The following is a 12088-nucleotide window of genomic DNA, read 5'->3' as shown; positions in this document are numbered from 1 at the left end:
TGTATTGAATCAATTTGAAATGCTTATTTGAAGACCCCATGCCGCAACTACTAAAATATTGTGAGTTGGGAGAAAACTGGGATTAGAGTAGAGCCGGGGAATCAAAATAAGTTCCATTGATTAGACACAGATACACTCAGTGCCTTCATACATACTAATACAGTTCAACAGCTTCCTAAGGAAGCTGTTTCTAGGATTAAAATGTTTATCAAAATAAAAGGCTCCCATTATTTATCAAATGTAATAATTTTATTCATAACAGGAACAAAATTTTTATATATATAATATATACAAGTCACATTTATTTTCTTAGGCACATAAAAATATATATATTTACATATGTACAGAAATATTAAAACAGATATTACAACTAAGAAAAGCAAGATATACACACTGAAAACAAGGTTCAAAAAAGGTAATAAAACATTTAAATTAACAGACACCAGAAGTTGATATTAATTTAGTAAAGCAAATAAAATGTCTTAAATGCTAAGATGGTAAACAAAATTTTTAAGATTGTCTAGGTAAAATTACATGGACGTCCTTTACTATAAAACTGAATAACTTTACCTCTGAATCACAAATACCTGACGACTGGTTCTTTTTTCTTAAAATATTTAATTTTTCTGATTTATGCTAAGAATTTTGAACTTTGTCACATTAAATTGTAAAATATTTTAAGAGGTTGTGTGCACCCTCTACTTACCAGGGAAAAGAAATCCCATGTACTACATTGATATCAACATAAAGTCGAACATCATAATACATTTTTCATATTAAAACCTAACATTTACTGACTAACCTTCATAATCAGTTATAACAGATTTAATAATTATAATCGCCGTAAACTCTTCTTGCTTTTCTTAGTACCAGGCAGAGGACCCACTTTATAACTGGCTTTTAGAGGTTTGCCATTCAGACAGTCTTTGGTGGTATGATAATTACACAGACACCTTGTACAATAATCAAACCCACAGCCTTCTCGTCTGCAGGTTGCCCGCTGTAAATAGCAATCATATTTTGCCGGTGAATTACAGCGAATACAAGCTTTGAGGCTTTCATTCTTTTTCAATGTCTTGGCAACCTAGAAGAGAACCCATAAACAAAGTTTAGTAAGGACTGAATGTAATTTAGTTAGGAAAAACAAGAATGGCACCTCTATGCCTTCCCCAATATATGGAAAGCACCAATGTCACAGGAGACAACTCTGGCCCTTAAGGAGCTTACTGTTCAATGGGTGAGAGGTAATACCACTTATGGACGGGTCCAGTAGCAATTTCCTAATGCTGCTTTTAAACATAATCTCTCTTACTTCATGAATGCTGCTCACACATCTGTGCCTAACTTAAATGGTCACTTTTCCTGTGAAGTCTTCCGAGTGTCACTCAAAAATTGACTGCTCTTCTACCTCTAGTTTTATCTATTTTTAAAGCATCTCCCACATTATGTGGCCTTTTTTTTAGTGGAAGCCATCTTCTGAGTGTCACTCAAGAATTGACTGCTCTTCTACCTCTAGTTTTATCTATTTTTAAAGCATCTCCCACATTATGTGGCCTTTTTTTTAGTGGAAGGCATCTTCTCGTCTAGATTATTACGAAGGTCACCATGTTTTCTTATTTATGCAGTATTAAAGATAGCAGATGCTCAATAAATGCTTTTTGAATAAAATCACATTGTTAGTCATTATATCATAAATGGTTAAAATAAAAACAAACTTTATTATATACAACTTAATTATTTATTAACCAACATGAGGCAGTCAGCATTTTGTCAAAACATGCACTCGTCTGTAAGATTATGCTTTTTAAATTAAGCTTGCAAAAGTATCCACATGTGAGTAGAACTAACTACACACTGCCCAATAATTTGAAGGTATAGGAGGCCTTCAATGTCTGAAAGATGGCCTTTTCTATTTAGTTCTCTTCCTAGATATTAAAGGCAGCAATTGTAAAATGTAATATTGAACAGTTTCATAAATTTTAAATTCAATGTTTTTCATTATTTCCTTACTGTTTACAAATTAGATCTCAACATCACCTAAGTGTTATAAACAATGCCAAATGGTATCTATTATTTTCAGCACAGAAGGACATCTCTGTACTTTCCCAATTTATTAGTTGAGTTATAAATGCTTTATTGATTTTCAACGTTTTTAAAAAAATGAAGGTGACAGAAGCTAAGGTCTCTATTAATAACTCCTTAATAGTTCTCATTATGCTTTGATTAACTTGAAAATTTTCCATTTCTTACTATAAATCCTTTTAACTAATGCCCCATGTTTCTAATTTATTGATAAAAAAAATTACCTCAGAGAATTCATTGTGCCGACTGTAAATAGAACCTTTCTCATCACCTGTATTGGATAACTTGGGTCGAGCATCTTTGCTGGGGGGAGTTTGGGCTGCTGATTTTTGAACAGAAGCCAATGCAGTTCTGAACATAACATTTTCTCTGGTTGAAGCATGTGGTGAAAACTTAATGTTCTTTTCCTAATTAAAAAAAAAGTTAATAGGACTTAAAAATATACTCTTGTATTCTCAATAATCAGGCATTTTTATTATGTTTGTATACATAGAAAAGGGCAAATGAGAATATAAAGGATTTATCTCCACATCCAATTTACCTGCACATGCTTAAATGCAGTCACACAAAACTATTCACATAGGCATTTTAAAGCCTGAGCTATTGACAGAAATTACAAACAAGAAATTGTGAGAAGCACTTTTCATGCTTAAGTCTATAGAGCACTTAATACATGATTGATACAGTACTGCAGCCAGAACAAAAGATCATTCTTCCCACCACCGGTAGATGGCAACAGTCATGTTTAAGTGTCACCTCAGTGTCAGGAAGATTCAAAAACCTTTTCGGTTAGGAAATCTTCCATTTACGCCAGAATGGTGATAAATTAAACTTGGAGAATTAAAGCAATACCTGTCTAAAGTCAGTTAATAAGCAGAAGCACCAAAATTTGGATTTCAAGTCTGCCAATTCCCAGGCCTGAAATTTGAATCATATCCTGAACTTGAAGTTATTTTTTAAAGTAAATAAATTCCCTTCTATATTAAGAATCCTCAGTATGTTAATAATTTACTATTTATCTGATAACTGAAAAAATACACAAATGGCAACCAAGATTATGTGAGAACTGAGCAATTTTCCCTTTTTTACTTTTGGAAAGTCCATTTCTAGGAATAAATGACTAAGGTGGAATTCTTTTCCCTTTATCTTTTCTTTGCCTTCTGATAAAAGGCTGAAATGCTTTTTGAATATAAAGGATTTCCAGATTACCTGTTATCTACTTTTCCCTCCTACTTCTAAAGATATAGAACACTAGTTGCTATATTTTAAAATGAAAACATCACGCAACAACTTACAGTAACTCTTTGTATTGCTTTATTGTACAACTGCAATGTTCCCTTATCATCTTCTAGAATCTTCTTCCAAGTTGTGCTCACTTTAGACACACTGTAAATGATTATAAAGGAAACAATTAAAGCATCACAAAGATCTAAGGTAAATACAGAAACATTAATAGTGCAAAAGAGAAATTTTTATTAGCGGTGCTTCTCAAACATGGCTATCCATTAGAATTGCCCAGGGCACTTAAGATTTAAGTATACCTCATGCCTAGTCTTTTGGGTTTAATTGGTTTGAAATAGGGGTCAGGGTTCTGTAATTTTTCTTTTTAAAGCTCCCCTCAAGTAATTAAGTGCACCCAGGCTTGATCAAGAACCACTCATTTGTACTTCATTTTTTCACAATATTTGCAAACATCAAGAAGCCACCACTGTATATAAAGCACCATGTTAGTGGTAAATGTGGACAAATTTCAAAGTACTCTAGGATATATTGCTATTAGTAGAAACCAACTTAAAAAATCCACTTTGTGAACCAAAAAATAGAACCTGTGATGTTGATTATATCCCTCAAGAAGATAGCCAACAATAAAAATCAATACTTGTATCTACTTTGCTTTAGCTACATATTTCATAAAGACCAGTGTAAAGTAACACTTGCGAAGAGTACTTCTCAATTAAACAACGCAAAAGACTACCTACTGTTTTTGCATGAGCTGGTGCTGCCGAGTGAGCCATCTAATAAATACGCTCAGTGTGTTATACTAATACATTTAAAGCAATGATACTTACTTGATTAAGTCCATATCACTGAGCTGTGTCAGAATATTTGCTAAGAGATGTCTGAGGCCCCTTCGAAAGAGTTCACTAAGAATATCCACACATTCTAGGCCCATTTTCCTGCCAATTATATTCTGTAGTCTAAAATTTACACTATACTCCTTCAGCTTCTCCCAATCTATTTTAGGATTCCGTTTGGTATTCTTTTTTAATGTTGAACAAACCACTTTTGCAAAATGAAGAGCTGGCAGCAAGTTTTTGTTGGGAAATTGGTCTAGGCTTTGCGTCTGTAGCAGGCAAAACTGTGGACTGTCATTGTCCAGGGGAAGGCTAGCTTCTTCATGTTCACTGAGGCCACTTTGTTGGGAAAATGATGAATAGCCACTGTCTTCACAAGGTCCAGAGGTCTCTAGTTCTCCTATTTCATTTGAACTAGTAGGTGATGGTTGCACACGTTGATTTTCCTTGTTATGTAATGGCTTGCTCTCAGTTTCAAGTTCTACAATCCTGGGGCTCACAATCGGTGACCCAATATCTGATAACTTTTCATAGTCTTTGATGCAATCTTCATAAGAACCTTCCAAACATGGAGAAACACAAGAAACTAGCCTTCCAATGTCATCAGGTTTTACCAGTTTAAGTTCAGAATGAAGATGCTTATAATTAAAATCACATTTCATTTTGACAGAAAGAGTGGAACTTTCTTCTTTGCAACCTACAAAAAGAACAACATATTTACTTAATAGCAAAATCTTCACATATCCTTACATCTTAAATTGGGATACACAAAGATTTAATTACTTTGCATTCTCTCAACACTGTATATTGCCTATGTAACTGTAAATTATCCAAGTTTAATTACTGAGATGTGACATGAGAAAATATTACTTAAATTTTATAACAGGTATACATATATCTTATTCCTGAAATGGTATTTCAGAAAAGATTGCTTTTACATCTATATAACTACAACATTTCACTTTTAAAGTCTATACTGATTGAGTAAAAAATAGTAGAAAGGGACTATTTAGTAAATACTTGTGCTTAAGGAACAAATAAGGAAATGTGAGACATCAAGAGTGGGGTCTCAGGTCAGAGATCCTTATAGTAATCAAATACTTCTAGAAGCAGTGTTTATACCCTGGACTTGAAATGACATTTATAGTTAGTTTTGGCTTAAGCCAAACTAACAGTAAATATGGTTAAGACCAATGGGGGAGGGAATGTCTAGTGTCAAACAGTTTTGATAAAAGTAACAAAAAAAGTGTGCATTATTTAAACACTAGCAATTATTATAAGCCTTAGAATAATTAATAGGTAGCCAAGAGAGAGGACTAAAAAGCCAATAAATTTAAATACCCATAAATTAAAGTCCACTTGAACTCACAGAGCTCTCATATTTAAGTTTATTCTGACTGATGTTCTGGGTGACAGTCTGATACATTTAAGGTGTTTGTCTATGCTACTGGATAAGCTCAAGCACAGCAATATCTCCCTATATCTTGCCTAATATGTACTAGAAACTCTGCTCTCTTTAATTACTGAACAAAGATTTCTCATGACTAATTAATGAAAGAACCAGAAGAATACTTCAGCTACCAATCAGAAGAAAGATATGGAAAATAAGAATGGCATTCCAATCAGCATAAGACCAGATACAAGAATGTGAGGGTGGTAGGAAAGTGAGTGTGAATTCCTGTTCAGTTGTTTTAAAAAACTGAAGACAATGGTACTTGCTATTTATGATAAGTAACATGATGAGGAAAAACAAGTCATGATACTACAAACAAATCATGCAATTATTTCTGGATGTTACTTATTAGAATTGTTATTGATTCAAATTTGAACTTAAAAAAAGCCAAAGACTTATTTAGGGTTGTATCACCACCATCATGGCCTTAGAAATCAGTTAAAATATCTTTAAAGCAGATTTTCTGTCTCTGCACTACTGACATTTTGGACCAGATAGTTCATTGTTAGGGGCTCTGTCCTGCACAGTGTAGGATATTTAGCAGCCTTTACCCATCTGATGCCTTTAGTAACCCCTTTTACCTAGGCAAGACAATAAAAAATATCTCCAGTCACCAATTATTGCCAAATGTTGGCAGTTGGGAGAAGGCAGCGGCAGCAAAATCTCCCCCACTACTCAGTTGAGAATCACTGCTTTAAAGAATGATTAGGATTCTGTCAGGCAGTAGAGGCTGGAAGGGTATTCACTCAAGTATAGTGAAAGTATAGTGAGCAAAAGCACTATTCTGGGAAGGGATATATAGAAATGAGCTTAGAAAACTGCTTAGCATCACTGAAGGCAGAGTATATGAATAGTATTAGATTAGTGAAAAAGTAATTGCAGTGTTTGCAAATATTTTTAACCTGTTAAGCAGAAATTACTTTTGCACCAACCTAAGGTGTGCTTCGATTGTACTTGTCACCCACTATCTCCCTACAAGCCAATCACAGGTAGTTAACAATTTATCCTGTAAGTAAATGTATATTCCAGTCAGTATATTTAGTCTGCCCTTAAATATTGGTAATCTGTCCATATTAATGTTACCATTTTCATTTACAGCAAAAGCTTTAAGTCAAAATACTAACGGGCATTTTGATAGAAAGTAACCTTGTAGGTAGAGATTCTCTGTATATTCCCAATGACTAATACAGGGAAGACATAGCATGTGTCCAAGATCCCACTAAACCTTGGACTAACCCAAAAATTTAAGTTTAAGCTAAGAGTTTGGGGCATGAAAAGTAAATAAAGAATATACAAATTCTAATCTCCCAAACTAACCCTAATTAGGTCAAATTATTTTGAGTGGTTGCCTTCCACTCCGAAAAAGTAAAATATTCCAAGATGGTTTTTATTTTGTCTCAAGTAATGAAGTATGATTAACATATGACCACCTTTAATCTGAGAATAAAAAAGTAGAAGCCACCTACAAAGACATACATTTTACTTTGTTTAGCTGCCTAAAGGGAAGAGGCCTGAAACTGTACTTGTGAAACTTATCATTTCAAAGGCATTCTTCTGTTTATCTTTATTTTTTCATTTATTAGTTTCAGGTGTACAAAACAATGTAATAGTTAGAAATTTAGACCTCTCATAAAGTGATAACCTTCTTCTTTTGTCTTTAGAAATTACTGGAAAACTATCCTATAGAAGAACGCCTTTCATTCAATTTTACTTGAATATGGACAGTTCTTTAAATTCAGAATGAATAATGATTCAAATACCTTATACGTGTTTAGAAGTTTACAGTTTCTGATTTGTTTCCAAACACTTGGTTCTCACAAGTTTTTGAGGTGGGATGGAAAGGTATTATTACCTTATTTTTCTGAGAACTCTTGAAGCTCAGCTAAGTAACTTGCCCAAGATTTTACAGGTAGTTGAGATATACATACTCATGGACTTTGGTTATAATCCAATACATTATTTTGTTGTTGCTCAAATTGTTCTGGCTTTCCATTCATTGTTAAGTTCATGTACATTTGACATACATCCATTATTACGCTTTTGGAGCATTCCTTACTTTCTGGCACTATGAGATGCTCCAAGCTCATCTTGTATTTTCCCCATTCCAGCCCTAGAATCAGTTATTTCTCCAAGGAACTCAGCTTTTATTGGTTCCAAAACCTGGATGCTGGTTGCAGATTGTTTTAAAATGTGTAATTATGTAATGTACTTTTAAAAAAATCTCCATAACAATACTGCAAAAATAAACCAGTACCACTTTTATACAACAGGATCCTGAATTAGCCTTTTCGTAAAAGGCCAATTCCAGGTCTTTCAACTATTTCAGTGCTTTCCAGTGACCAAGCCAAATATCCCTAAACCATTTGGAAAATACATGTTTTTATATAATTAATTGAGTTGATATTCAGAAAGGGGAAGTAAATATTATGCGGTTTCATGACCCTTTGAATCAGACTGATAAGGGTTCAGAGTCTAGTTCTGCCACTTCATTCATTTATCCAATGCCTACTTTGTGACAGGGTGTGGAGAAAGGAAGAAATTGGTCAAGGACGATCTTTTGGAGGTGACATTCTGAAACCTGAAAGCCTTGTGAAAATCTGGTGGGAGAGTTCCAGACAGGGGGAAACACTGGAAGCAAGGACAAGTATTAATATTTAAGGAAGAGAAAGTCCTGTAGGACTGCAACTTAGTGAGCTAGGAGGGAAAATGACTGAAAAATAAGGTTGTAAAGGCAGAATGGGATTTTTAAGGTAGGGTGGATTTTATTGTGTAATAGTCTTTGAAGGATTCTAAATAGAAACATTTGGTTTATACTTTAAAACAAATCATTGGTAGCTGTGGAGAAGATTGTAGGGAAGTACAAGTGGAAGCTAGGAGACTAGTTAGAAGTATGTATCACGATAGTCCAAAGAGTTGGGTACTTGAGACTTGATGACCATAGTGAAAATAAAGATAAATGAATAGATGTGGGATCCATTTAGGAGGTAAAATCAAAAATCAAAAGAGCTTGATGATGTATTAGATATGGATGATGAAGGAAAGTGGAGGAAAGAATCCAAGAATACCCTGGGGTTAAAGATTTGAGCATCTATAGTGTAAAGTGTCATTTGCTGAGTTGGGGAAAACTCCTCTATAGAATGGGGGTGAGAAAATTAAATTGAGCTGAACTCATGAGAGTCCCTGTCACACATGCTCTGATCAGTAGAATCTACAGTATTTTCAATTATTCTTATGCAAAATCCCTTCATATTCCTTAATATTATACATCATGAACATTTTAAAAGTAGCAAAAATATACTCTAGACAGAAGTATGCATTTCAGAATATTCTTTACTTTTTCCAGGAATCAGATCAAACGTCACATGAAAACCCTTGCTCAGCCTTTTGACTGTGTTATGTAGAACAGTCAGTCTCTTTCATTTTCTCTAAAATGGAGCTATCAACATCCACTTCATGGAGTTGGTAGGTTCAACATACTGCATTGCTCAAACCATTTTTCAAGTCCCATCATGAAAAAGAAGTTATTATAGTTAAGTGTACAAAGTGTAACCTTCTATTTAACTGTTCAACCTAATCTGACACTCCATATTAAATCGACAGGGCTTAAAAATCTTTACAGCTATTCAATGTTAAATAAGTCCTACAATCTCGAATACCTTTAAGATAGCCAGCATGTGCCCAACATTAGGCTTGCCACCATAAACTGCAAATTAGGCATAATCTCTAAGGGAAAAAAAATTTTTAAGGGTCCACGTTAAAAAATATTTGAATGCAATGAATTTTTAAATTTAATTTCCTCAAATTTGTAAACAGGAAAAACATTCGAGAGACAACTGGATGGTGGTAAAGAGACAACTGGAATTAAACAATCAGAAGACCCCCCCGTCTTAAAGCCATCAAGCTTCAACATTGCACAGGGAGACTTAAGATCCAGGATCTTCTAGAAATAGACATGATCTGTGAAGCATTTTTTTGCTCAAGTCTTCCACCTTCTTTTCTAAAGAAATGGGTACCTTCCAGAGATTACCAAATATCCCAATGTCACGTTGCTAATTTTTAAAATGTGTTAACGTCCGAGTGGCAATAAATGCATTTGGATCTCTTTTAGAGACAGCAACAGAGGATAGAAATAAGCATTTATTTTGCCGCCTTTCATTCTATCCAAGTTTGGAATGAAAAAATCTAGTGCTTCAAGGAGCGCAGCCAAAAATAACAACCCATTCTTCCAATTTCACAAAATCAGCGAAATACGCCCAAAGTCACTGGTCTGTACTGGAAACTGCTTCCCCCCCCACCCCCCATCTGTTTCCAGGCCTTGAGACTGAGGTCCTGGGTAAAGGCGGAAAAAGGAGAAATTGAACATTTTTGTTGGGAGGTCCCAAAGTGATTGGCCCGACGGAGGCGGGGGTCCCTCCATTTGGCGGGAGTCGACGCGGGGAAGACCCTCGAAATCCTGAGGGGTCGCTAGGGTGGCCCCCGAGGGCGCGGGCCTCGCGGAGGAGGCGGGAGATAAGAGCCAGCTCGGCCTCCCGCGCCCGCCAGCGAGGCCGAGGCGGCCAACAACCGGGGAAACTGACTTCGGGTCCAAGGGTGGGGGGCAGCTACGGAAAAGGGGCGCGGGCAGTGCGGATTAGACAGCCGGCCAGGCTCGGGGGCCCGCGGGCCGGCCAGGCGGGCAGAGCTGGAGCCCCAGGGTGGGTGGGGGAGGGGAGGGGCCTTTGGCGCCCATTCCGGCCTGCGGGGAGAGGTAGCCCTTCCAAGCAAAGACGGACGCCCCGGGAGGCCTCAGCCCGCACCTCCCCCGGAGCTGGCGTCTGGGTTCGCGTGGCAGGCGGGACACCACCAGCCAGAGCGCCTCGGCACATCTGGTCCCCGTCCCAGAACGCCGGCCTTCTCTCCCCCGGCCCCGGGGACCGCCGCCGGAGCCCGCGGGAGGCCCAGGGTGGAGCCGCACGCCCGGACCCGGGAAGGTGTCGGGTTCGAGTCGCAGGCCCCCCGGCCCTCACCAGGCTCCCCTCCTGGAACCCAGCCTCCCTCTTCTCCCACTCACTGTCCGAGGGGTGAGGGCGCCCGGAGGCTGTCACGGCGCTGTAGGGGCAGCGGCAGGAGCTGGAGCGAGAACGTGGGGAGCAGCTGCAGGGGCGCTGGCTCATGCCAGTGAAGTGAGGTCTTCCCCAGGTGAGGGACCAGCTACCACAGCGGTGGAACGAGGAATCCGCTTCACAGAGTTCTCTCCTCAGAAAGGCGCCAGCTGGTACTTTTAAAATCTTTGAATTTGGTGCCCAAATCCGTACGGCCCAATGGGACGCGTCTCTCGGACGCGCGCTCCAATGGAAAGGCGGTAGGAGGGGGCGCCCTCACCCAAGCCCAATTGGAGGCTGCTGAGGCGGGGCCAGCCGCAAGGCCCAACCTCCTTCCTTCTGACCGGCTCCCGGCGTCCGGAAGGATGCTGAAGCCGGGGGCGGGGCCGAAGGCAGGGCCTCGGAGCGCGGGGTGGCTGCCGCCCGGCCGCATGTGGAGGGAGCCTACCACGCATGCGCCCACCCGCCAAGCATCCTTCGGCTGTAGGAATCGGGCTCCTGCAAGTTCTGACTTCATCCTGAAGGCAACTCCGGCTTCTGTTTGAAGATCTCCGATGGGTACAAAGGGTAGCCGACTTTGTCCGATCATCTCATAGGCGGGAGATTGGTGAGCGGCGACTCTGGTGGTCCGGGAATGCAGACTTTCCGGAAGACGAACCCTCCCCCCAGCCCGACACAGCCCGCCTCTCTAGGATTTAGGCGCGCTCGTCTCTACCTCGTACACGCCTCAGCCAAGGCTTTTGCGCAGGCGCTTTTGGCGGGTAGCGCAGAGTTGGCGGGTTCGCGCTTGCGCACTGGGGTCCCCGCGTTTAAGAGGGAAGCGAGAGCTGGCGGTGGTGGGTGTTTCTACGTTCCTGGCGCGCGTTTGCTGGGTCCTGCGGATGCGCTGGCGGGATACCTGGAACCTCTGCTTCCTGGGTCCTTCCGCGTGGGTGAGGGTGGGACGGAGAGGGACATCTTTCTTGTAAGCGTATTTATTATTTTCAACCACAATTCTGTCACCATGGAGTCTTTTCTTGAAGGGCCAAATGCAAGGGACAGTAATCCTGCCCCCAAATAAATAAAATTTCCTACCTTGGGAGTTTCAGTTCCTACCCCTGCAGCTGGAGGCCCCTGGCTAACGCAATGAATTTCTAGTAATGGAGGGATGGGTGGAAGTGTTAACTGTTAAGGTTTCGATGACAGATTGTACCGTACTATTATTAGTTACGCCGAACTTTTCACTCGGTGCGCTTCAGTGGTGACAGTGAATGGCCTGGACTCAGCTGTTGGCCATAGCGCAGTGAAGCCACAGTGTCCAGGCTCGAAAAGTCCGAATTCCTGGGTTGCAGCTTTACCTTTTCGATTTTATTTTTGCTTTTCTGTAGCCTCAGGCAGAGTGAATCCTTGGCTTATGA

The 12088-nt window shown here is 39.4% G+C and overlaps 1 protein-coding gene across 1 annotated transcript; it reads right to left on the bottom strand.

The window, feature by feature from the left end:
- Nucleotides 1-233: 233 nt before the first annotated feature.
- Nucleotides 234-11437, bottom strand: FBXO5 (F-box protein 5). The gene is made up of 5 exons (XM_081044518.1): nucleotides 10661-11437; nucleotides 4152-4854; nucleotides 3378-3468; nucleotides 2307-2489; nucleotides 234-1084 (listed from the first exon to the last, which is right to left on the bottom strand). The coding sequence occupies exons 1-5, from the start codon at nucleotides 10761-10763 to the stop codon at nucleotides 833-835; spliced, it is 1332 nt and encodes a 443-aa protein (XP_080900644.1). The 5' UTR covers nucleotides 10764-11437; the 3' UTR covers nucleotides 234-832.
- Nucleotides 11438-12088: the final 651 nt, after the last annotated feature.

Source organism: Rhinolophus hipposideros, assembly GCF_964194185.1.
Source record: "Rhinolophus hipposideros genome assembly, chromosome: 3".
Classification (NCBI taxonomy): Eukaryota; Metazoa; Chordata; class Mammalia; order Chiroptera; family Rhinolophidae; genus Rhinolophus; species Rhinolophus hipposideros.
This window is presented reverse-complemented; position numbering and strand designations above follow the sequence as displayed.

Bases quoted from the DNA above. Each gene is read 5' to 3' on its own strand.
- FBXO5 (XM_081044518.1), bottom strand. From the start codon at position 10,763: ATGAGCCAGCGCCCCTGCAGCTGCTCCCCACGTTCTCGCTCCAGCTCC. The intron at 3,469-4,151 runs GTAAGTATCATT...AATCATTTACAG, and splicing joins AGTGATATGGACTTAATCAA to TGTGTCTAAAGTGAGCACAA. The intron at 2,490-3,377 runs GTAAGTTGTTGC...TTTTTTAATTAG, and splicing joins AAGCAATACAAAGAGTTACT to GAAAAGAACATTAAGTTTTC.